This window comes from Muntiacus reevesi, chromosome X (assembly GCF_963930625.1).
Source record: "Muntiacus reevesi chromosome X, mMunRee1.1, whole genome shotgun sequence".
Lineage (NCBI taxonomy): Eukaryota > Metazoa > Chordata > Mammalia > Artiodactyla > Cervidae > Muntiacus > Muntiacus reevesi.
Genome location: NC_089271.1, coordinates 96263359 through 96289774, shown reverse-complemented (window position 1 = coordinate 96289774; position 26416 = coordinate 96263359). Strand labels below are relative to the sequence as shown.

Genomic DNA, 26416 nt, shown 5'->3' with positions numbered 1-26416 from the left:
AGGCTGCATGTGACAGACAGGTCCTCTGAATCAAAACACCCTGTCAGCAGACCTTGTGGAGATGGACAGAAGGAGCCAGCCCTCTCTGACTGTCCCCATTTCTGTGTCAGCAGGCTTGGAGGATGCTCAGGCATGTTGGACTGAGGTCCGGCTCAGGGCTGTGAACTTGGCTGTGAACTCTGTGTCAGGCTCCTGACCTTTGTGGCTCTGTGTTTCTGCAGCCACGTGAGGCCCTGGGAGATGAAATTTGGCTGTCTGTCCATCTGACTGCCTTATGCGTGTTTCGTCTTAAACGGATGTGGTGGCAGCCCATGCTATGCAGACCCGGCATTGTACCCTGGCCGTCCACCTCAGGCACAGGGACTAGGAGGTCACGGCTTGGCGGGAGCTGCTGGAGCAGAGGCTGGGGATGATATCTGCCCAGATCCAGGCCTTGCTGCAAGATGGGGACAAGTTCGGCCACAGAGTTATCATGGGCAAGTAATGCCCTGCTCCGCGCTGCTCACACGGCCCCCGGTGATGCCCTCGACCTCAGCTGGGTTGTGCTTTTTGTTTTCTGTTTTAACCAGTTGGTGAAGAGGGGTGGGGCTGAAGTTTGTTCAGAGGGGCAGTGAGGGTCCCTGAGCTGGAAGATGGCCACAGGAGATGCCTGACCACCACTCTGGGCTTCAGTTCCCTTTTGTGTTCTGAGAGGTAGAGGCTGGTCCAGGTATGCACCTGCCACTTGTCTTTGTGTCTGTATGTGTGTGTGGGTGTGTCCACATGTATGTGTATGTGCCCAGCAGAGACCATGAGAGGAACACAGCACCCAGCCTGGGTTTTGCGTCCCCACTGCCTGCAGCAGGCCCTGAGCAAGTCCCCTGACTCCCCAGGGATGAGGTCCCATAGCAACACCTCTCTTGGTGAGTTGCTTAGGGACCTGATGCCAGCAGGCTCACTGCTGGGGCCATCCCGCTCTGTTCCTGTGGCCTGCAGTAGGCAGACTGAGAGCTGCCCATGGCCTGGTGGGTTCCTATTGCACCAGGCCTCTCCCTTTCACTTCGCTCCCTCCCTCGCTTGGCTTTGCCCAGAATTCTGCCATAAGGGTGGTATCATCTGCATATCTGAGTTTATTAATATTTCTCCTGGCAATCTTGATTACAGCTCATGCTTCATCCAGCCCAGTACACATGATGTACTCTGCATATAAGTTAAATAAGCAGGATGACAATATACAGCCTTGATATAATTCTCTCCTAGTTTTGAATTAGTCTGTTGTTACATGTCGAGGTCTAGCTCTTGCTTATTGACCTGCACACAAGTTTCTCGGGAGGCAAGGAAGGTGGTCTGGTATGCCCATCTCTTTAAGAATTTTCTGTAGTTTGTTGTGATCCACACAGTCAAAAGCTTTATGACATGGTCAATGAAGCAGAAGCAAATGCTTTTCTACAATTCTCTTGCTTATTCTATGATCCAACATATTGCGGCCATTTGATCTCTGGCTCTTCTGCTTTTTTTGAATCCAGCTTGTACACCTGGAAGTTTTCGGTTCACATACTATTGAAGCTTAGCTTGAAGGATTTTGAGCATTTTAAGCATTACCTTTCTAACATGTGAAATGAGCACAATTGCACACTAGTTTGAACTTTCCATGGCATTGCCCTTCTTTGGGATTGGAATGAAAACTGACCTTTCCAAGTCCTGTGGCCACTGCTAAGATTTTCAAATTTGCTGGCATATAGAGTGCAGGACTTTCACAGCATCATCTTTTAAGATTGAAACAACTCAGCTGGAATTCCATCCCCTCCACTAGCTTTGTTTGTAGTGATGATTCCTAAGGCCCACTTGACTTCGAATTCCATGATGTCTGGCTCTAGGTGAATGATCACACCATTGTGATTATCTGGGTCATTAAGATGTTTTGTATAGTTCTTCCATATAGTCTTCCTACCTCTTCTTAATCTCTTCTGCTTCTATTAGGTCTTTCCGATTTATGCATTTCATGTTTTAATACAACAGAGCTAATATTTACTGAAAGGTAAGGCTGATCTTATTGCAGGTGATCCTCACATCCTGAACTGAGATACCAAGGAACTCATGAAAGGTCTCTTCCAAATAAAGACAGCAGTTAAAGTTCCACCTATTCGTTTTTTGCCTGTAATTGTTTGCTTGAGCCTGGTAAAAACACTGCTTTCGTTCTTAACAGAAATTTTACAAATCTAAGTGATGAATATGCTCATTACTCTCTGTCATAGGCTGATTTATGTGCACCCTCCAAATTCACATATTGAGGCTCTAACCCCAGCACTTCAAATCTGCTTCTGTTTGAAGATAGGGACTTTAAAAAAGGTAATTAAGGATCAGTGAGGTCATATGAGTCAACCCTAATTCATTCTGACTGTGGTTCTTATAAGAAGATGAAGTTTGGAGACATAAAGGGACTCAGGATTGGGCATGCACAGGGAAGGTGCCATCTGAAGACTCAGGATGGAGACCACCATCTACAAGCCAAGAAGAGAGTCTTCAGGAGAAACCTGACTTGCTGACACCTTAATCTTGAACTTCCAGCCTCAGAACTGTCAGAAAATGAATTTCTGGGGCTTTCCTGGTAGCTAAATAGTACAGAACCCGCCTGCTAATGCAGAAGACACAGGTTCAATCCCTGATCTGAGAAGATCCCACATGCCATGAAGCAACTACCCCATGTGCCACAACTTTTGAGCCTGTGCTCTAGAACCCGGGAGCTGAAACTGTTGTAGGCTGTGTGACCTAGTACCTGTGCTCTGCAACAAGAGAAGCCACCACAATTAGAAGCTTGTGCACCACAACTAGAGAGTAACTGCCACTTGCCACAACTAGAGGAAAGGCTGTGCAGCAACAGAGACCCAGTACAGCCAGAAAAAAACACGTAAACTTATTTAAAAAAAAAGAAAGAAAATGAATTTCTGTTGTGCATGCTACCCAGTCTGTGACTCTTTGTTCTGGCAGCCTTAGCAAACTAATACCTGCTTCTTCTTTTGGACCTTTGCCTCTTCCTACTGAAGGAACTCCAGAAAATGGGAGATGGGGATCTGCTTGGTCCAGAACAGTGATCTAGTATTGTAAATTTTTATGTCACTCTCTCCATGCATCTCACCTTCTCCCTCCTCTCCTCCCCCCCATGTCCTTATTGGCTTTGCCTAGCCTGCACTCTTGCAGCACATCTCTGTGATGGGTAGGTGTGTTTGCTTCAGAGTGGAGTGGTTTTAAGAAGTTGTCTTGTGCCTGAGCCACATGTTTCCTTATGGGGCTGCTGTGAAGTTTTCATGGTCGATGGCGGTGCAGTTGGGAGAGTTGTTTCTCAACAGGCATCCAGACTATGAATGAAACAGAGTTCTGGGGAACAATGCAAGCTGCCTTTGGTGTGCAGTAAAGCTTCTGCTAAGCCTGCTGACACTAAGCCCTTTCTCGTTACTCTCAGTCTGGTGTTGAGCATGTCAGAGGTTGAGGTCTTCTCACTGACTACTCAGAACAATGCTAAGGGCATTCCACATTGAGTAATGTTCAACCTTCTAGGCTCTCTTACCCCCCTGAAAACTCTTTACAGCCAGGCACACAGTTCTGGAATGAGGAGTCCTGGGACAAGGCTGTGGATGAATGCATTAACCAGGCCTCACCTGACCATGCATGTTACCTCTGCAGCTGATTTGCTGACAGGATCACTTATCTTTGCCCCAAGATGAAAGGTTTTGTCACAGAAGCTATTTCTCTGTCCCATCTTTTGTGAGTCTTTTTCTATTAGTGCATTAACCCTAAGAAGTATGGCTGGCTTAAAGGATTTATGTGAGTCAGCCAGGAATCTCTCATCATAGTGTTTAATCCTCTTCATTGCCATGCGATCTTCAGATTGCACCTAAAGGCCAGAACCAGAGCTTTAAAGGGCCATGGCCATCTCCACGCATCCCTGCTGAATTATTTACCTTCTGCTCATTGACTGGTAAAAAGGAAATAGTAAAGGTGCATGTGAATGTCAATATTTTAGGAATCAGCAAACTATAATGGACTGGAATGGATGAATTTCACTCAGATTAACATTATATCTACTACTGTGGGCAAGAATCCCTTAGAGGAAATGGAGTAGACAACATAGTCAACAAAAGAGTCCCAAATGCAGTACTTGGATGCAATCTCAAAAATGACAGAATGATCTCTGTTCATTTCCAAGGCAAGCCATTCAATGTCATGGTAATCCAAGTCTATGCCCTGAAAAGTAATGCTGAAGAAGCTGAAGTTGAAAGGCTCTATGAAGACCTACAAGACCTTCTAGAGCTAGCACCCCAAAAAGGTGTCCTTTTCATTATAGGGGACTGGAATGTGAAAGTAGGAAGTCAAGAAACACCTGGAGTAACAGGCAAATTTGGCCTTGGAGTACAGAGTGAAGCAGGACAAAGATGAATAGAGTTTTTCCAGGAGAACACACTGGTCATAGCAAACACTCTCTTCCGACAACACAAGAGAAGACTATACACATGGACAGCACCAAATGGTCAACACCAAAATAGGATTGATTGTATTCTTTGCAGCTAAAGATAGAGAAGTTCTACACAGTCAGCAAAACCAAGACCGGGAGCTGACTGTGGCTCAGATTATGAACTCCTTATTGCCAAATTCAGACTTAAATTGAAGAGAGTAGGGAAAAAGACTAGACCATTCAGATATGACCTAATTCAAATTCCTTATGATTATGCTGGGAGTGAAAAATAGATTCAAGGGATTAGATCTGATAGACAGAGTGCCTGATGAACTATGGATGGAGTTTCATGGCACTGTACAGGAGACAGGGATCAAGACCATCCCCAAGAAAAAAGGAATGCAAAAGAGCAAAATGGCTGCCTGAGTGGCCTTACAAATAGCTGTGAAAAGAAGAAAAGAGAAAAGCAAAGGAGAAAAGGCAGATATACCCATTTGAAAGCAGTGTTCCAAAGAATAGCAAGGAGAGATAAGAAAGCCTTCCTCAGAAATAAGTGCAAAGAAATAGAGGAAAACAAGAGAATGGGAAAGACTATAGATCTCTTCAAGAAAATTAGAGATACCAAGGGAACGTTTTATGCAAAGATGGGCTCAATAGCACAATAAAGGACAGAAATGGCATGGACCTAACAGAAGAAGAAGATATTAAGAAGAGGTGGCTAGAATACAAAAAAGAACTATACAGAAAAGAACTTCATGACCCAGATAACCATTGTGGTATGATCACTCACCTAGAGCAAAACATCCTGGAATGCAAAGTCAAGGGGGCCTTAGGAAGCATCATTACAAACAAAGCTAGTGGAGGTGATGGAATCCAAGTTGAGCTATTTCAAATCCTAAAAGATGATGCTGTGAAAGTGCTGCACTCAATATGCCAGCAAATTTGGAAAACTCAGCAGTGGCCATAGGACTGGGAAAGGTCAGTTCTCATTCCAACCCCAAAGAGAGGCAATAACATAGAATGTTCATACTACCGCACAATTTCATTAAACTTACATGCTAGTAAAGTAATGCTCAAAATTCTCCAAGCCAGATTTCAACAGTACGTGAGCCATGAACTTCCAGATGTTCAAACTGGTTTTAGAAAAGGCAAAAGAACCAGAGATCAAATTGCCAACATCCGTCGGATATCAGAAAAGCAAGAGTGTTCCAGAGAAACATCTATTTCTACTTTACTGACTATGCCAAAGCCTTTGTCTGTGGGGATCACCATAAACTGTGGAAAATTCTTAAAGAGATGGGAATATGAGACTGATTGACCTTCCTCTTAACAAATCTGTAGGAATCAACAGATGTGGACATGGAACAGGAAACTGGTCCCAATTAAGAAAAGGAATGCATCAAGGCTGTATATTGTCACCCTGCTTATTTAACTTATACAAAGAAGACATCGTGAGACACGCTGGGCTGGATGAAGCACAAGCTGGAATCAAGATAGCTTGCAGAAATATTAATAACCTCAGATATGCAGATGACACCACCCTTATGGCAGAAAGTGAAGAATAACTAAAGAGCCTCTTGATGAAAGTGAAAGAGGAGAATAAAAAAAGTTGGCTTATAGCTCAACATTCAGAAAACTAAGATCATGGCATCTGGTCCCATCACTTCATGGCAAATAGATGGGGAAACAGTGGAAACAGGGGCAGACTTTATTTTGGGGGGCTCCAAAATCACTGCAGATGGTGATTGCAGCCATCAAATGAAAAGATGCTTACTCCTTGGAAGGAAAGTTATGACCAATCTAGATAGCATTTTAAAAAGCAGAGACATTACTTTGCCAGCAAAGTTCCGTCTAGTCAAACTTATGGGTTTTTCGTTAGTCATGTATGGATGTGAGAATTAGACCATAAAAAAAGGCTGAACACTGAAGAATTGATGGTTTTGAACTGTGGTGTTGGAGAAGACTCTTGAGAGTCCCTTGGGCTGCAAGGAGATCCAACCAGTCTATCCTAAAGGAAATCAACCCTGAATATTCATTGGAAAGACTGATGCTGAAGATGAAACTACAATTCTTTGGCCAGCTGATGCAAAGATCTGACTCATTTGAAAAGACCCTGATGCTGGGGAAAATTGAAGGCAGGAGGAGAAGGGGATGGCAGAAGATGAGATAATTGGATGTCATCACTGACTCAAAGGATATGCGTTTGAATAAACTCGGAGAGTTGGTGATGGACCGGGAGGTCTGGTGTACTGCAGTCCATGGGGTCACAAAGAGTCAGACACGACCGAGTGACTGAACTGAACTGAACTGATATGAGTAGATGATCCAAATTGGGAATAAACATGATTTAGCTGAAGGTGGAATAAAATAATAACCGACATCTTATACTCTAGCTAAAGCGTGACCTTCCTAAGAGAAAGCTCAACAGACATTTCTGGAAATAATCTAGAAGGCACGTTTGGCAAATTAAAACCCATGTATCACTATCACATGAAGACACTGAATCTCTGTATGGTTAAAATAAGTTCATTAGAGGACATTTGGGAACCAGACTTGAGTCATGATATGATGAATCTGACAAGCCTTTGTTTATCCACAGCATTCATAACAAGCTTATTTCAGTATAATCAATCCCAGATGAAAACGTTTAGTTAGTAACTTTTGTAGATTCAGTTTCTAGAATACATTGAGATTAGAGGGCAAATGGTATTATCCTCACCTCATGGGTAAGAAAAATAGATTCAGGGATAAACACCTACAACCATAGCAAAGAGGAATGACTCTTCTTTATAAAAAGACAGTACTGAACAGTTAATTAAGGCTTTTAGAAAAGATAGAAATGTCAGAGTAAGACACTAATAGGTTGATTGTAGAGAATGAACTCTATGTCAGGAACTATGCTACATGCTTTATATTTGTTATTTAATCTTCAAATGAATTATATAAATGAGTTTCTATTATTTTAAAGTGAGGAAACTGAGGTATACAGATCAGGTCACCTGTCTCAGGTCACACATGTGGTGTGTGGCACATCCCATGTCTGTTTGACTCTCACACCCATGCTTTTAACACCTGCTAGAGTGTGTGCCTAGGAATGATGGGGGTCATTCTAGCTTTCCTTCTGAGATGTGATAAGCAGAAGCTATAAACATGTTAGATTGACTCTGAAATGGTTATGAATTCAGTGCCACTGGCACCACCATTGTTCATAGAGGGCCTTGCTATGGTAAAGCAAATTCAAATAGAATCCATCATTTGACTGAGTACAGAAAATGTTCCTCAATGTAATATGCTTTTAATGTAGGCCAGAAGTTTCCCAGGAAAAGTCAAGGAGCATTTCAATACATTTTTAAAAAGCTTTCTAAGAAGGAGTCAAATTAAGCTAAAAGTGGCAGTGACATTCTGTGACTCCATGGACTGGCACTTTCTGGCAGCTCTTCTTAACCGTTTCCTATGCTGAACTCAGAAGTGTGTGCAGTCCTGATGGGTGTACCCAGAGTAATGGGGGCATAAGGGGGTCTACAGTAAACTTGCAAGCAGTCCTAATGGATTAGCTCCATCCCTTCCTCCCCCACTGAGGAAGCAGAATGGAATGGCCATGAGAAGACCTTGTTACAGGGAAACCCTGTCTGCAGCAGGTTCTAAAAATGAAACTCTTTGAAAAAATTTGGTTCCTAATATCAACTGCATATTACACACAGTCTTTTGTTGCTCCGATCACCATGCACAGTGCCATGCCTGTGGAGTTGACAGTCACTGTAGCATGCCTTGTCAGCACATTCTTTTTCTCATGATGTGATCATGTACATTTGAGAGTGGTAATTCCTCTGGGAAAATTGACAGTGGGGAGCTATAGACCTGTTTAATTCCACATTATATGTACAAACTATGAAAAGATAAAATTACTGAACCCACTGCAAGTCTCTTCTGGAGACAATATATCTTTTCTTTTTTTCTCTGTACTAGAGTTATAAGCAAACTTCTAAGCTCTGGTAAAACGTTTTGGGTCAACATTTTTTTTAAACCAAATCAAAGATTAGGTTATTCAGAGTTGGAATCGACTATGGTCGGAGAAAAGGAAGCTGTCCAAGGATGTCATCCTCTTCCAGTTGGGTTGTCACAGCCCTTCCTAAGGTGCAGTGCATATGATCCCATCAGAACTTCTGCTCCAGTCTGGTGATGTCCGTTCATTGTAGCCTGAATCACACAGCTGTTTATTCCCTCCTGCCCTTGTAAAGTTCTGCTCTTTCCTTGTCTGGTTAGGTTCTTCCCACCCCTCAAGGGGGAGACCAAGGCCTGCCTTGACCACAGAGCTTCTGTGATGTCTGCAGTCTGTGGTGGCCTGCTGTAGTGTAGTGTGTGTGCTAGTTACTCAGTCGTGTCTGACTATTTGCGACCCCATGGACTGTAGCCCACCAGGCCTCTCCGTTCATGGAATTCTCCAGGTTAGAATACTGGAGTTGGTTGCCACGCCCTTCTCCAGCAGATCTTCTTGAACCAGGGATCGAACCTGAGTCTCCCACATAGTAGGCATAGTCATTACCATCCGAGCCAACAGGGAAGCCCTCATTTTTAGTACTTTACTGCTCTCACCGTTTGTATCAATTTCCCCCCCCCCCCCATTCTTCCATGTCATTCTTAGTCCTATGGTATTCATTTCATGATATTATCCATTCATTTTTACCCATTCTAGTGAAATGCCCTCTAAAATCCTCTTGACTCATTAACTTACACTGTCTGTTCACAAGCTGAAAACCCACTCCTGTGGTTCTTTTAATATGCTTTTTGATATCTGAAGGCTGTGAAGTTCTGCCTATGAAGTTCCACACTGGGTCCCTCTAATGTGCTATCTTCTCTCTAATCCCTTTAACACTACGTGAGGAAACTACCTCCTGTCTCTATGTAAATACAATTCTATTCTTTAAGGATGCATTAAAAAAAAAAAAGAAACAGATTTTTTTTTCCTTTTAAAATAAAATGTTTAATTCAGAAAAGAAAATGGAGCTATTGCAAGTTTTTAGGCTAATGTGAAGAAATAAAATTCCTCTTCTATACAAAATAACTTTAATATATAAACTGAGTAGATCATTTGAAAGAAGTGAGTGCATTGGTTGTCAAGGGTAATCTCCAGGCGAAGAAAGAGCAATTATGGTAACATTCAAACTGAAAGCCAAATCAAGTCTTCCAGATTGTACTTTTTTCTAACTCTTTTTTATGGATGTAGGGGGAGGAAAAGTGGGGAGAGTTTAGGAATACTGAAGCACAATGTAGGGAAAGGCAGCCTAATAATTCCCTCAGGACAAGTAAGGCGTTTCTCTCTTAACACTGACTCATTGGAGAGTTTAGGCTGTGTGGGAACTTGAGGGTTTTAATTCAACCACCTGTGTTACAGCCCTCCCAGCTCGCCCAGGGGTGGGAGTGGTGGTGTTCCAAATAACTGAGTCTGTGAACGTTGATACATAAAAGTGTATTCTACCAATTACAGGGCAGTTAACATTTATGCTGCTGTTAAAAGAGTCATAGAGGATTGCTGAAATTTAAATCTCACTGCACTTAGGCAGGTAAAGAAAAATGCAACATTGTTTTTCTCTAAGCGTTCCTTTGTTTGTTGTCCACACAAGCCTATGTCCGGCTGGATTGCCAGAAACAAGGAAAAGAGAAGCCCCACAATTTTAGCCTAATCGAGTGAAATTATTCTAGTAAGGGAATTAAAAAAAAACTTCTTTGAATTTCTCCTGAGCATAGTTTGTTAAAATGGTTCAGTCCCTCTGTGCCCTCTCCTTGCTCCTCAGAAAGATAGCCTTTGGGGATATGGTGGGTGCTGTGGGCCCTTGACCCTGGGCTCTCCTGTCAGGGTGGCCCTTTCCCATGCCCACTGATCCTACCTAGTGACCCTGAAGTGTAACTAGGGTGAGCTGTTACTGTGGAGCCAGGGCCTGGCATCATTGGGTTCATCTCAGTGCCCCATGGTCCTGGCTAATGTGCCCTCCTGAATGTGTGCTGGCATTCTGAGGCTCCTGAGGCCCACAGACCTCTGTTCACTAACCTTCCCTCTGCTCGCTCTCCTTGACCTCTCTATCCTGTTTAAAAAAATCATTCAGAATGTGGGAAAATAATAGCAAATGAAGCAACAGACAAAGGATTAATCTCAAAAATATACAAGCAACTCCTGCAGCTCAATTCCAGAAAACTAAAAGACCCAATCAAAAAGTGGACCAAAGAACTAGACATACATTTCTCCAAAGAAGACATACAGATGACTAACAAACACATGAAAAGAGGCTCAACATCACTCATCATCAGAGAAATGCAAATCCAAACCACAATGAGGTACCATTTCACGCCAGTCAGAATGGCTGCTATCCAAAAGTCAACAAGCAATTAATATTGGAGAAGGTGTGGAGAAAAGGGAACCCTCTTACACAGTTGGTGGGAATGCAAACTAGTACAGCTACTATGGAAAACAGTGTGGAGATTTCTTAAAAAACTGGAAATAGAACTGCCATATGACCCAGCAATCCCACTGCTGGGCGTACACACCGAGGAAAGCAGAATTGAAAGAGACACGTGTACCACAATGTTCGTCACGGCACTGTTTATCATAGCCAGGACATGGAAGCAACTTAGATGCCCATCAGCAGATGAATGGATAAGAAAGTTGTGGTACATATACACAATAGAATATTACTCAGCCATTAAAAAGAATACATTTGAATCAGTTCTAATGAGGTGGATGAAACTGGAGCCTATTGTACAGAGTGAAGTAAGCCAGAAAGAAAAACACCAATACAGTATACTAATGCATATATATGGTATTTAGAAAGATGACAATGATAACCCTGTATGTGGGACAGCAAAAGAGACAGCAAAAAAGACACATAGTCTTTTGGATTCTGTTGGAGAGGGCGAGGGTGGGATGATATGGGAGAATGGCACTGAAGCATGTAAATTATCATATGTGAAACGAATCGCCAGTCCAGGTTTGATGCATGATACAGGGTGCTCAGAGCGGGTGCGCTGGGATGACCCAGAGGGATGGGATGGGAGGGAGGTGGGAGGGGGGTTCAGGATGGGGAACACATGTACACTTATGGCAGATTCAAATCAATGTATGGCAAAACCAATACAATATTGTAAAGTAAAATAAATAAATTAATTAATTAAAACAATCATGCCTGTTCATTGTTGTTCCTGTTAGTGAGCAGAGCCCTTAATTGGATGGCACCTACGACTCCTCACTAAACAACTGTAGGGAAAGCTCAGTCCAGTGGGTTAAGAGCTTTTTGTTGACATCCATGACTCCATACTCTAAATAGAGAAGCAGATGGGTGAGTGTTTGAGGTGGATGGTACAGTAAGGAGAGCAGGAAATCCGGAAGATGGATGGCATGTTGAGACAATACAAGACAGCTTGATATGTCTGGAGCGGTAGATCATGACCAGTGAAATTCAGAACCTTAAGAAGGGTGGGGAGCAGATTCAGATTGGTTACAGTTGTCTGAAAATCTACAGGGAAGCCAAGCATTACCTTTGTATTGAATAAAGAGAATGACTTAACTGTATATAGATGCTGCTGAAATAAGTAAAATACAATTTACTTGAATTCACGGTAACATTTTGGTCATATATTTGCTCAACAGGCACAGAATTTATGTGTCTTTGATCTATTTCTATGTTAAAGGGGACCCCCTACTCTAGTAAGATGGGCTTCCCAGGTGGTTCGGTGGTAAAGAATTCACCTACCAGTGCAGGAGCCACAGGAGATGTTGGTTCAATCCCTGGGTCACAAAGATCCCCTGGAGAAGGAAACGGCAACCCACTCCATTATTCTTGCCTGGAGAATCCCATGGACAGAGGAGTCTGGTGAGCTCCAGTCCATGGGGTCACAAAGAATGAGACACCACTGAGCGACTGAGCACAGCACACAACTACTTAAAAATGGGAAATAAATGGCTTGGGTTAACCTAACCTAATGGCGCCAATAAAAACAAACAAACAAACAAGCAAATAAACAGCAGTAATAGTTAACACTTATATGTACTTACCACGTTCTGAGCATTTTACATGTGACTCATTTAATGCTCACACCAGTAGTTTGGAGCTATTCTGATTTTACAGACGAGAAACTATCAATATTGCGTAACTTGCCCAAAGGCAGGCCTCTGTACTTGGTGGGAGCAACATGAACTGAGGGCAGAAAGTGAACCATGGTTTGCAACTATGATACCTCAAAAATTAAGCAGATATAATCAGAGATCTACTGAATCAACATTGAGTTAGAGAGACAAAACACGGATATCAATTATTGTTTTTTTTTTAACAAGAGGCTGAGACACACCAGGGTTGAAATCTACTCTTCTATGACATTAGTCCTACAGAAGAGCTCTGCTAAGTGACAGAGAATGTGAAGCTTAATTAAATCACAGTCTCAAAATACTATATAAAGAAGCCAGATTAATTTTATCAGGACAAAAATATTTTATTGGGCATGATACCTGTCACACTTAGCTGACACTTCTGAAATTCTGTAAATTTGGCATCATAAACTTTTATATCCGGAAAGGGATTTCCTAGATAACTGAATTTGCTCCTCTTTTTTTTCTTCAGGTAAGGAAAAAGGACAGGAAATAGAGGGTCTAGGAAAAGACACCCCCTTGTCACAAAGACTCTCCACTGAGTGACTTATTTAACAACTTTTACTTACCATCAGTTTTGTGGTAATAACTGGGCTAAAGCCTTGTAAGGCATGTGACCACTTATATGTAAGTAATGGAAGGCCCTTTATGAGACCAGTGTTATTACAAAGTTACCAAAAGGAAATTGAGTGTAAACATAAAAACTGTAACAAATATTACTGAATGGGATCTGGCAATATATAAAAATGATAATATATCATAAACTGATGTTTATCCCAGGAATATAAGGGTGATTCAACATTTAAAAATCAAGCAGTGTAATCCACCAGATCCAGTCCAAAAGAGAAAACCAAAATTATATGACAAACTCTGCAGATGAATGAAAGCACTTTAAAAATTCAACATTCATGATAAGAATTTCCAGAAAACTAAAAATGTAACAATGAACTTGGGAATACCAGGCCACCTGACCTGCCTCTTAACAAATCTGTAGGCAGGTCAGGAAACAACACTTAGAGCTGGACCTGGAACAACAGACTGGTTCCAAATAGGAAAATGAGTACGTCAAGGCTATATATTGTCACCCTGCTTATTTGACTTGTATGCAGAGTACATCATGAGAAATGCTGGGCTGGATGAAGCACAAGCTGGAATCAAGATTGCCAGGAGAAATATCAATAACCTCAGATATACACATGACACCCTTATGGCAGAAAGTGAAGAGGAACTAAAGAGCCTCTTGATGAAAGTGAAAGAGTAGAGTGAAAAAGTTGACTTAAAACTCAACATTCAGAAAATTAAGATCATGGCATCCTTTCCATCACTTCATGGCAAATAGATGGGGAAACAGTGGCAGATTTTATTTGGGGGGCTTCAAAATCACTGCAGATGGTGACTGCAGCCATGAAATGAAAAGACGCTTACTCCTTGAAAGAAAAGTTATGACCAACCTGGACAGCACATTAAAAAGCAGAGACATGACTTTGCCAGCAAAGGTCCGTCTAGTTAAGGCTATGGTTTTCCACTAGTCATGTATGAATGTGAGAGTTGGACTATAAAGAAGGCTGAGCTCTGAAGAATTGATGCTTTTGAACTGTGGTGTTGGAGAAGACTCTTGAGAGTCTCTTGGACTGCAAGGAGATCCAACCAGTCCATCCTAAATGAGATCAGCCCTGGGTGTTCATTGGAAGGACTGACGCTGAAGCTGAAACTCCAATACTTTGGCCACCTCATGCAAAGAGTTGACTCATTGGAAAAGACCCTGATGCTGGGAGGGATTGGGGGCAGGAGGAGAAGGGGACGACAGGGATGAGATGGTTGGATGGCATCACCGAATCAATGGACATGAGTTTGAATCAACTCAGGAGTTGGTGATGGACAGATACCTGCTGCTGTTAACCCTCTTCAGCTGAAACGTCTTTTCTACAAAAGTTTTCTGAAACCTGCTGCCTGGTGCGGGACCCCCATGAGAAAGTGTGTGGTTTTCCGTGCTCCCCCATTCTCATGCATGCCGCAGCCCCCCATCAAGCATATGTGCCATCAGGCTGTGTTGGGACTACAGTCTTCTCTAAAGGGTCAAGGAGGCCCCCTCCATTGAGAACAAGGGGATCCAGTCACCCCTGAACAGAGGGTCCATAGAAAACAACTTCACACCTAATGGGACTCCTGGGGACCCTGGGCTGGCCTGTCAAATTAACCCCCTCAACCGGCTTCCTCAGTGAACACAGGGAATCAGAGGCTTGGTCTGTTGACAAGTTTCCTGTGGACAGAGGAGTGGGCCCACATCCTGCAGAGAACCCAGGTGAGGAACAAAATAGACTGAGGGTTCCCAGGGAATGCATGTGTGGCTCACCTGACCGCCCTGGGTGACCATGGGGTATGACATTCAGTTGTGACATCGCTGATCATGCTGGGACGGGAGAAGTGAGGGCCTGGGTCACAGAACTCAAGTTCAAGTCAGATGTGTGAAGGAGCCCAGGCATGCTAGGAGTCAAGGTCCCCCTGAGGGGGACTCTGGGACCCTAGAACATACACCTGGTCACTGCTTTTAGCCCTGGACAACACCGGCAGGGTTGTGGGAACCAGCCCCCGAACCCTGGTTTCCCTCTTGGGTGTCCTGGCTCAAGAGGGCCTGGGTCTCTAAGGGAAGCAAAATCAGGTGGACAGAGGGCAGTGCCCAGACTAGCTGAGAGTCAAGGCGAAGAGCAGAGGGAAGGCTGAGTGATTTCCAGGACATCATCTCAGCCCATGGCATCCTCAGCCACTAAGAAGCCCTGGGCTTGGAGCCCTGATAGAATGTCCACAGCTTCCTCCAGGGGCCTCAGGGCAGTGAGTCCCTTGGTGTGAGGGTCTTGTCTCTGCCGAGGACTTTGACATCCCAGGACCTGCCAGAGCTCAGGATGAAGACCCAGAGGGAGAACACAGGTGACCCCACAGTTCAACAACTCTGCTGCCATCCCTGGGCATCCATGGCAGTGGGATGAGCACTTCACAGGGTGTCCTGACTTCCACATCAGGGTCAGAGAGACTGGGATCTTAGGATAAGGGGTGGGATCCTTATCCTAAGGACCTGCAGAGGGAAGGGTGCAGGTCCTCTAAGAAGTCAAAGGGAGTACACTGTCAGAGCCCTCAGGGCACCCTGTATCCCAATGAGGGGACCTCACAGATCCCCACCCCTACATTTGACCCTGGGAGGTCACGGGTGTGGAATTAGCACTCTAGGCCAAATGTCAGTTTCTGACATCTGGGTCTCAGAGAGACTGCGGACCTGGATAGAGGCACGAGGCCACAACTGGGGTTAGGAGAGAGTCCCAGGTCCTGCCTGGAGACAAGCTAAAGTCCTGGGGGAGGACTGAGGGGACCCCAGAGATTCCCACCCTGTCATCTACCCTGGGAGACCCAAGAGTGAGAAGAGAACACTAGGCCTGTCCTGACTTCCTGACATCCGGGTCTCAGAGAGACTGGGGCCCTGGTGGGAGGAGCTGGGCCTCAGATGTGGAGAGGACGGAGCCCAGGTCCTAGCTGGAGTCAAGGTGAGGACCCTGAGGGGGGACTGTGGGGAGCGAGACTCCAGAACACAGAGGACCCTGGTAGTCTTTGGGTGGGACAATCTCGTGCAGCATTTCCTGACATCCAGCTCTCAGGGAGACTGGGGATCTCGTGAGAGTGGCAGTGCCTCAAAATGGTGAATGGGAGAATCCCTCGTCCTGCCTGGAGTCCAGGTTCCATGTGAGGAAGGACTGAGGCTGTTAGACCCCAAGGCAGGTAGGAATCCTGGCCCTTGTGGTGGGTCTTAGAGGCCCCAGAGTGGGGTGAACTGTTTATCCGTTCTGGCTTAGGAGCCTCGAGAGGTGCGGTGATAGGGCGGAGGGTGGAGGCATCAGATCTGCAGAGGATGGACACCCAAGACCCCGAGGCAGGACTGAGCAGACCCCCAACTCTGTGGGCAGTGTCAGGAGGCCAGGCGGGGCGTAAGGAGGAGATGATGATCGAGCATTTCCCCAGCCTAGGACCTGCGGGAGGCCTTGGGCAGGTCTGACCACATGTAGGACCCCTCAGTGCTTTCTGTACATACTCAGGTCTTGTTCTCAGTTACCCTGCAGGTCCCCAAAGGGGAGGGTCCATGCCGTGCCAGGGGAAAGGGGGCACTACAAGGGAGCCCCAAGGGGACCACCCACCGAAAACTGTGGGGGCCTCACAGAGTTCACCCCTCCCACCAGCACAGAAGGCCCAAGTCTGCGCCACAGTCTACCCCCGAGGTGCTCCTCCATTTCTTTCACAGGGGCTCCAGGAACCAAGAGGCGAAGGCGGGGGGCTGAGTTCCAAGTCCATGAGTCAGAGAACAGAGGAGGTTCAGGCTGTGCCTGGAGTCAAGGTGAGTTGGTTCCCCTGAGTGTGTACCAGGGACTCCCCATCCCAGAACAGAGGGGACACCACAAGAACCTAATCCCCCACCATGTCAGCCCTGAAATCTCAAGCTGTGTTGGCTTCACCCTGGGGAGACACCTCACGTCCTCCTTCGGTTAGCCAGGGGTCAGGCCGCTGAGGATGAGCTCCTTTATGAGGCCCGAGAGCACCCCTCGAAAGGAGACCTATAAGTGACCCGAGTCAGACTGCCCAGGGTGGGGTTCTCAGCCGAGGTCACTCACAATCCCCCTCTCCCACAGGCCCGGGGTTCCCATCTGTCCCCCTTCCTCATTCCTGTCTGCAGTTCAACCCGGTCATCCTGCCTGGGGTGCATGAGCTCCGCCAGCCTGAGAGAGTCTTTCATGATCCAAGAAAGAATGAGGGTCTGATGGAGGCACAGTTCTTTTGGGGTGAGGTGGAGGAGGAGGAGTTGGAGAAGGAGGAGGTTGAGCAGGTGAAGGAAGGAAATGCAGCTTCCTTTTCCTCCTCTCTCCTGGTCTGGGGCACCCTGGAGGAGGTGGCTGCTGCTGCAACAGCCAGTCTCCCCCAGAGCCCTCTGGGTGTCTGCCCCTCTCCCACTGCCATGGCTGCCACTCTGGGGAGCCAATATGAAGACTATGAATTCATCAGGCAAGATGAACTGCCAAGCACCTTGCATGACCAGGAAGATACCAGATCTTCCCTCCAAGATGCACTATGGGTGAAGAAGAATGAGCTGGGGCAATTCCTGCTCAGCAGGTATCTTGCCAAGGAGCCAATCACAGAGGCAGAAGTGCTGAATAGTGTCCTCAAAGATTACCAGGACCACTTCCTGGCGGTCCTTGATCAAGCCTCAGAGTACCTGCAGCTGGTCTTTGGTTTGGAGGTGAAGGAGGTGGGCCCCAGTGAGCACACCTATATCCTGGTCCCCACCCTGGGCCTCACCCTCAATGACATGCTGAGGGAAGGGCAGAGGTTGCTCATGGCTGGCATCCTGGTGGTGATCCTCTGCCTGATCGCTGTGGAGGACAACTGAGCCCCTGAGGAGCAGGTCTGTGGAGCACTCAGCAAGATGGAGGTGTGTCCTGGTAGGGAGCACTTTATCTATGGTGAGTCCAGGGAGCTGCTGACCCATGTGTAGGTGTGAGGGGTCCCTGGAGTGTACCGGCAGGTGCCTGATTGCGACCCTCCTCGCTACAAGTTCCTGTGGGGTCCCTGGGCCTATGTGGAGACCAGCAAGTTGAAAGTCCTGGATTATCTGGACAGAGTCAGTTGAAGGGGTCCGAGATACTTTCAGCCCCTCTGCAGAGGCTGCGAGGGAAGAGGAAGGGGGACTCTGAGCTAGAGCAGCAACCAGAATCCTTCCAGGCCCACGTCCAGCAGCTTGTCCTGAGGGACAGGAAGGGAGGCTGATCCTTCCCTCCGTGACTGAAGAGGGAGTGGGCAGCCTTCTTAGCAGTGAGGGTCTGGGCCCGTTGGGGAAACCCGGTGTGTGGCATCTTCGTGTTCCTGTTCTCTACAATGACATGGAGACTCATGTCTGTTTGCTTTAGGAATTTCTCACATGTTACTCCTTTTTATGGAAGACAATGCATTCCAGTATCTAACTATGTCATTGATGCTGATCACACTGTGTTTGTACTTATCCAGTTCAAGAACAAAAGTTTTCTTGTTTGCCATAGGACCCAGCAATCCCACTGCTGGGCATACACACTGGGGAAACCAGAATTGAAAGAGACACGTGTACCCTAGTGTTCATCAATGCACTGTTTATGATAGCCAGGACATGGAAGCAACCTAGATGTCCAACAGCAGATGAATGGATAAGAAAGCTGTGGTACATATACACAATGGAATATTACTCAGCCATTAAAAAGGATACATTTGAATCAGTTCCAGTGAGGTGGATGAAACTGGAGCCTATTATACGGAGTGAAGTAAGCCAGAAAGAAAAACACCAATCCAGTATACTAACACATATATATGGAATTTAGAAAGATGGTAATGAGAGAGTCCTTTCCTGGGCAGGTTGATAAGAAGTCTAGGGGTCCCAAAGGAAAGAGGGGTCTGGAATTCTCAAGGAGGAAGAAATGACAAACTTTTTTATCCCTGTACATTCCTTAGGATTATATAACAATAATGTATCCTGCTTGAGGACAGTCTCTGGAAAAAGCCTTCTGGCTAATCCTGTTATCTTAAGGTGTGAATTATGGGAGTTAGGTCTAGTGAGGTTTTAAAACTTCCAGACATTCTTTTGATTCACTGTAATAACTAATTAAAGAGTATATAATTCCATTGCTAACACTAGCAAGGGGGTACTCTTTCTGCCCCTTTCTGATGTCTATGTCAGAAGCTTTCTCTATCCCTTTTATGCTTTAGTAAACTCTGTTGCACAAAAGCTCTGAGCAATCCAGCATCATCTCTGGCCCTGGATTGAATTCTTCTCCAGAGGCCAAGAATCCAGGCGTCTTTCCCTGGGTTCAGCAACAACCTTTCAGTAGTGATAACCCTGTATTCGAGACAGAAAAAGAGACACAGATGTATAACAGTCTTTTGGACTCTGTGGTAGAGGGTGAGGGCAGGATGATATGGGAGAATGGCACTGAAACATGTAAATTATCATGTGTGAAATGAATCACCAGTCCAGGCTTGATGCATGAGACAGGGTACTCAAGGCTGGTGCACTGGGATGACCCAGAGGGATGGGATGGGGAGGGAGATAGGAGGGGGTTCAGGATGGGGGACACATGTACACCCATGGCAGATTCAAGTCAATGTATTGCAAAACCAATACAATATTGTAAAGTAAAATAAATAATAAATAATCAAATTAAAAAAGTTTTCCTGTTTGGTAAAACAGACTGAGAACGCTTTCATTTTATTTCATGGTCCTGCACAAGATAATATGGAATTAGAATTAGAGCAATTTTGGAAATGTGAATTTATTTAGCAGTGATATAATTCATGGAAGAATTAGAAAATAAAAAGTAATAGTAGTGAATTATTGCTTCTTATACTTTTTATGTGTCATTTTGTACAGCTATGGGATCTTGGTTTATTTGGATTTTCCTGGGTTATCAATGGAAGTAGCAGTTAATCTGAGTCAAGCAGCCCCCTCCTCACTGACTCATTTATTCCAAAGACTTTTATGGAGCCTCTGCTCCATGAAATGCCCTGTGTTAGCAGTGGGGACACTGGGAGAAGCAGGACACCCCCACACCTAGAGTGATGGTCTAGGAGCCACAGTCACATGAGGTGCATCATGGGCGTGAGGGGAAATTGGACATTGCTATAAGGTGTCCTTTTTGATTTCGGATAAACCCCAGAGAGGTCTCTCTCTGCTGCAGGATGGAAGGGGTCCTGGCTCTTGTCACATTGCTCCTGACTACAGGGACAGAGTAGGTGTTTTCTACCCCATATCTGCTAGAAATCCTGCAGAACTGCTGTCACACTCCCTTGAAGTGATGCCCAGAAATCCATCCTCTCTTTCCTGGTCCCAGGGACCCAGAACTCAAGGTGTCAACTAGCTTTTAATTATCTTCATTGTAAAGGACATTGTAATCAAAGACTCAATATTTATTGACAATGCAATAATGAAAAAAAAAGGAGTTTGAATGGAAGGCCAGCTGGGAGACAGGCAAAGAGTGGTTCTTTCTGCTGTTTTCTGGAGCAGCTTGAGTCCTGCAGGAACACTGCTCCACACCCAAACTTCACAGGTCCTCTAACTGGAAATGGGCCTGTCCAGGTAGTCCATACAATGAAGAATTTGCTTGCATTGTGGGAGACCTGGGTTCAATCCCTGGGTCAGGAAGATCCCCCTGGAGAAGAGTATGGCAACACACTCGAGTATTCTTGCCTGGAGAATTCCATGGACAGAGAAGCCTGGCAAGCTACTGTCAATGGAGTTGCAGAGTCAGACATAATTGAGCAAGTAACACTATTGTCCACTGTGGCCTAACTAGAAAAGTTTCTTAGTTTTATTTATGAAACATCTTGTTTGGTTAATTAGGAATTCCACATCCTATTGAGGTGAATATTCTCTGACCCACCCTTGACAACAAAACAGCCAACCCCATCCAGTGGAGAGTGGAGGAGTGTCTGGGGACAACAGTGTGAGAAATTCCTGTCCTGTCATCACAGGACCAATAGCTCCCCAGCCCTGCGAGCTCTGTCTCATCCCCCACACGCATCCTACAGCCCAACACACAGGGCTCCTCACACCTGCTCGCCTCCCAGATGAAGAACTGAGGCCACGGGGCTTGGGCTTCTTCCCAAGACCACGTGCTAGTGAGGGCCAGGGTTGGCTCAGAGCCATGGTCTCAATTCCTCTGGAGCCCCCACCCTTCCTGCCCACCCCAGGCCATGGCCCAACTTTCTGCCTTCTCACACCTTCCTCTTCTCAGCGCTACATGATGTCTCTGAGGTGACAGAAAGGAGGCCTGTGTAAGAAAGGGGACAAGGAGAATCAGAAGCACTGTGGGGTTGCTCTGTGATTTGCTGAGAAGTGACTCTGCCAGGGGCTGGCATCTCTATCCAGTCCCAGTGTCTCCCACATGAAGGTGATACCCTGTCCCTGCTGCTGCCATGGGGCCTCTTGCCCAACTGAACCTGCAAGGCTGACCAGCTCCTCACTGAGTGGGAGGATGGAGGACCTGACTGTATGGTCCCAGTGGCCACTGGGATAAGGCCCGTACAGGAGCCTCCTCTGATATGGGAGGGAAGGGAACAGAGGCAGATCCCTGAGGTTCCAGGTCTCCCCAACCACAGTGAGGGAGGGGAGCAGCTGGAGGGTCTCTGGTCTGGGGAAACCAGGGCAGGGACACACAGCACACGGGCAGGAGAGTGAGGCTGAGAAATGCAGGCCTTTGGCATCATGGTGTTGGAGAAGACGCTTGAGAGTCCCTTGGACTGCAAGGAGATCCAACCATTCCATCCTGAAGGAGATAAGCCCTGGGTGTTCATTGGAAGGACTTATCCTGAAGCTGAAACTCCAGTACTTTGGCCACGTCATGCGAAGAGTTGACTCATTGGAAAAGACCCTGATGCTGGGAGGGATTGGGGGCAGGAGAAGAAGGGGACAACAGAGGATGAGATGGCTGGATGGCATCACCGACTTGATGGGCGTGAGTTTGAGTAAACTCCGGGAGTTTGTGATGGACAGGAAGGCCTGGCGTGCTGCAATTCATGGGGTCGCAAAGAGTCGGACACGACAGAGTGACTGAACTGAACTGAACTGGGCATCATGAGGGCTTGTGTGTGCACTACACAAGTGTCTGAGCCATGGCTGACAAAGACTCCCTTGGTGCCACACAAACCCACTGCCAGGGCCCGGGTGGTGCCCGGAGGAGTGGGATCAAAAAAGCCAGCTCCGTCAAGATCCAGTGGGCGAGGAGGGATACCGAGCATGGAGGAGGCAAGAAAGGCCACCTAGCTAGGCTGCCCGCAGATGCCATGATCTTCTATTCCCTTTGGAGGAGTCACCAGGGGCCCTCACCGACACTCACAGCCTTCAGAGTCATGTCCCAGTCAGAGGAACTGAAGAAAGGCTAGGGGAAGCCCAAGTTGAAGCCTGGAGCTCATCCAGTCCTTAGGCAGAAAGGCCCCTGGGAGAGCTTCTTCCATACCCTCTTAGCTCTCCCCTTTAAGACACCAAGGACTGGCCCTCACACAGGGAAAATGACCCTGCTACTGGCAGAACTGGGAGACAGTGTCCTAGGGTCCTTGAATATGGGCCTTTCCAAGGTGCCAGTCTGTTTCCTACATGGTGATTTTCAAGAACAGTGGCCCAGAAGTCCCAGAGAACACGCATCTCCAAACCCACTGCTCTACTGTTTATTTGCAGTGAAGACTGGTGATTCTCACTCGGGTTTCATCCAGTCCCACACCCAGGCTCTCATCCTTTTTCAAATACAGTTAGACGGGGGTTTCCTTTGGTCACATATAGCTCAACAAGTCAGACATGTCCCTGGGAGTGAGTGTGTGTAAAGGAGGGCCCTTGAAAAGCACCTAACCCAACAAAATCATTTCATGGACCTGCCATCTGGGTAACCGAGAACAGGTCCAGAGTGGAGGTTAGGAGAGGGGTAGGGGCGGGGAAGATCAGAGCTGGCCTTGAAGAGGACCAGTGAAGTGCTTGTTTTCAACACAACAGTCTGTACCTTGAGCCCCCAATCAAGTACTTCAAAGGTTAGTTATCCAAATAGACTCAAGTTGGATGTGGGCAGCCAGGACTGCAGGTAGCAGAAGCCCAAGCACCCCACTGACAAAAGGAAACAGGGCTTTAAAGCAACCACCAAGGAGTCTGAATCTGGGGCTCTGGGGAGGGGAAAAGCACATGCAGGTGTTCCCAAAATGAACGCGCTAGGGCCACCAGAGTGGTGTTTATGGAAAAATTGGAAACTGAAGACAACAGCGTGTGATCTGCAGTGGGATGCCATCTGGGGGTGGGCAGACCTCGGGAGACTGCAAGATCAGTGGACGTCTGGTTTGCCGTCCCACACAGCATCCTGGGGATTCTGTGTCTCAGGTGCTTGGGGACGGTCAAGTGGAATATGAGGTCACTCGCACTGTGCTTGAGCACAGCCCTACTCTGGGGAGAGCTCGACCTGGGGGTCGGTGGGGGCAGGACAACAGGACTCTGACTTTGGGGCCAACTGAGCTGGACTGACCAACCAGCAGCAGTCAGCTGGAAGACAATAAAGCCAGAAGAGGGGAAAGGATGGAGGGGCCACCAACTCAGGAAAGGCCAATCAGTCTGCTACAGATCCCATCTTCTGGGAGGGACAGTCACCAAGGTCCCATCTGACCCCTGGGTTCTCCCTTGGTGTTCATAGACCCAGGACTTGCCATGGCCTGGCCCTTCAGCAGAAGCCAGCCACAGGTCTGCACATTGTTAGGGCAGTGGAGCCAGGGGTGTATTTGTCAACCCATCCAGGGCCTGGCCCCCTGAAACAAGGCACCTGGCAGCAGATGGGAGCCTTTGCAGGCAACCTGAAACAAACTTTTCTGTACTTTCAGACAAGAGACAAGCTGGGGATCCCATCTCCATCCCCATGCCCCCTCGCCCACACTGGGCCAGGGCTGCCTCTCCACATCACCTCTGTGACATCATGAAACAATAAGGAAGCTGATCCCCTAATTGGCTGCCTGTCCCATGACTCAGATTCTAGAATCTCCAGACAGTATTTATGGAGCACCCCGACCCTGGTCTGAGGCCTGTTTGCCTTGAGCATTCACTGCTTGGGTAGATAATGCTCCTGAGCTCGATTGGTTCAATGGCTAGTCAGAGTTCCCATGAGGCACAGGCAGCGCTGCTGGCCCCATCTACTGATGGGGAGCCCTCAGCAGGGGACCCCCGTGATTCCTCCCCAGATCCAAATGTGGATTCAGGGGAGGCTTTGGAAAAGCAGGGAGACCAACCTGAGAGCCCAGATCCAGGCCTCCATGACAATCTGCCCCCAGAGGGCCTGAACCCAGAAATGGCCAACGAGAATGAGATCAATGCCAGCTTTGGGCTGTCCTTCCCCAGGAAGCTCTGGAGGATCGTGGAGGATGTGACCTTCACCTCTGTGCACTGGAATGATAAGGGAGACATGGTGGTCATCGAGGCAGATCTCTTCCAGATGGAGGTCCTCCAGCGCAGAGGCGTCGATCAGATCTGCGAGACAGACAGCATAAAGAGCTTCATTCGTGAACTGAACCTATACGGGTTCAGAAAAATTCGCTCTTCAGGTCGCTCTGAAAGAAGAAAGAAGTTGATGGTAATGTAGAACGCCCTTCTGGGGAGACTAGACTAGATGAGCTGAGGGCTGATGGGTTTCATTTCCCAGGAGAATGTTGTTCTCATGAGAGAGTGGTTAAGGAAAGAGGAGAACGCAGGGTCTGTCGTGTCCCACCACCACCCCCCCTTAGGATCTTTGGTGGTGACGCCAGATCCTGAGGGGCCACTTGATGTCAGGGAGGGTCGGGAACACCTCAAGCAAGGATGGCCCCGGGGGAGCTCTAAGGAGTGACATTCCAGAACCTCATAACCTGCCAGGAATGAAGAGACCTTGTCTCCATACACATGCACGACCCCATGGTTGTGGGGAGAGTGCGGCAAGGAAGGGCTCTTCGCCCCTCTCATGGCTAAAGTGATTCATTTCCTTTCAGATCTATCGCAACTCCAATTTTCAGAGAGACAAGCCTCTCCTCCTGCAGAACATACAGAGGAAAGGCAACCCCAGAACAACTTCTCAACCTGCCACTGGAACAACAGAGACCCCAAAGAGAAAGAAGCGAGTGATGGCGACCAGACACTCTCCCCGACTCCACCACAACGAGTTCACCCAAGAGGTTGGCAACAAAGTCCAGAAGGGAATGCCCACTGCTTGCAGAACCCCCAGCCAGTGCTCATTTGTGTTTTCTGACCTTTGGTCTATGGGTAGTGTAGCCAGCCAGGCTGGGGGAAACCATCTCCCCAGTGAGCAGGGTGGCCCCAGTGGAGAAAGCCCATCCAACAGTGCCACATCTGTGTCCCCAGCTACTGCTGGAAGGGACAGCCCAGGGGAACTGCCTGAGAGGCCCCCAGTGTACCCAGATAATGAATCGGTGATGACTTTGTACAACACTTGTTACTCCAGCCTGATGGCAGGCCTTTTAGTCATGGCCCCAGATGAGGCCCCTGAGTCAGAGGAGGAGCAGGGAGATTCCTCAGATCATAAGTGCACCCTCTGTGAGCAGGCCAAGAAAAAGTCCAATCCCTGAGCTGCCAGATCCCTAGGAACACTCAAAAGCACTCTCTTGTAATCAAAAATAGATGTCTGGCTCTAATAATGTAAAGCAAAACTCCACTGGAGTAAATAAACAATCAAGTGAGAACTGCAAACCTGTGTTCTTTCTATCTGCCCTTTGTATTCACACATGGCACAGGGTGAACCAGATGAGGCTGGACGCCCATGCACCAGACAGGCTTCAGTTCAGTCCCCATGGTCTCTTTTCATCTGAAACAGCAGCATTTCACAGGCTCATCCAAGGGTCTGACCCATGAGCTGAGCGCTGAGGTGAACCCAGGGTGGACTGGTCCCTGGGCCTTTCCTGTCACTCAGCAGATGGCCCAGCTGGACTCCTGACCTTGGGGGTGTCACCTTCCATGAGTCATGCACCCTGCAGCAGAAGGGGCTCCTCCTGAGTATCCCGATGATGCCACAAGTTTCTGATCATCAGCTGAGCATCCCAGCTCCTGATCCAGGCCCCCCCTCCGGAGGCTGACTGGAAGGCAGGGTCACCCCACCCGCCAAGGGCTTTGCAAACACATTACCCCAAACCCAAAGACAAGTACAAGGTTTCGACAAGGTGAACACCAGCCCTTGTCGCTCTGCCCTCACAGCTATACATAGGAGTCTGTCTTTGGACGTGAGGCGGCCAGGCACTGCGTCCAACACACACACTTTGACAGCCAAGGGACACTTTACAATAGACAAGGGTCA

General features: G+C 47.1%; 1 protein-coding gene across 1 annotated transcript; it reads left to right on the top strand.

The window, feature by feature from the left end:
* Positions 1-24223: 24223 nt before the first annotated feature.
* LOC136153229 (heat shock transcription factor, X-linked member 3-like) lies at positions 24224-25694 on the top strand. Its single transcript, XM_065914852.1, has 2 exons — positions 24224-24709; positions 25101-25694. Exons 1-2 carry the CDS (start codon positions 24224-24226, stop codon positions 25692-25694), a joined length of 1080 nt encoding a protein of 359 aa, XP_065770924.1.
* Positions 25695-26416: the final 722 nt, after the last annotated feature.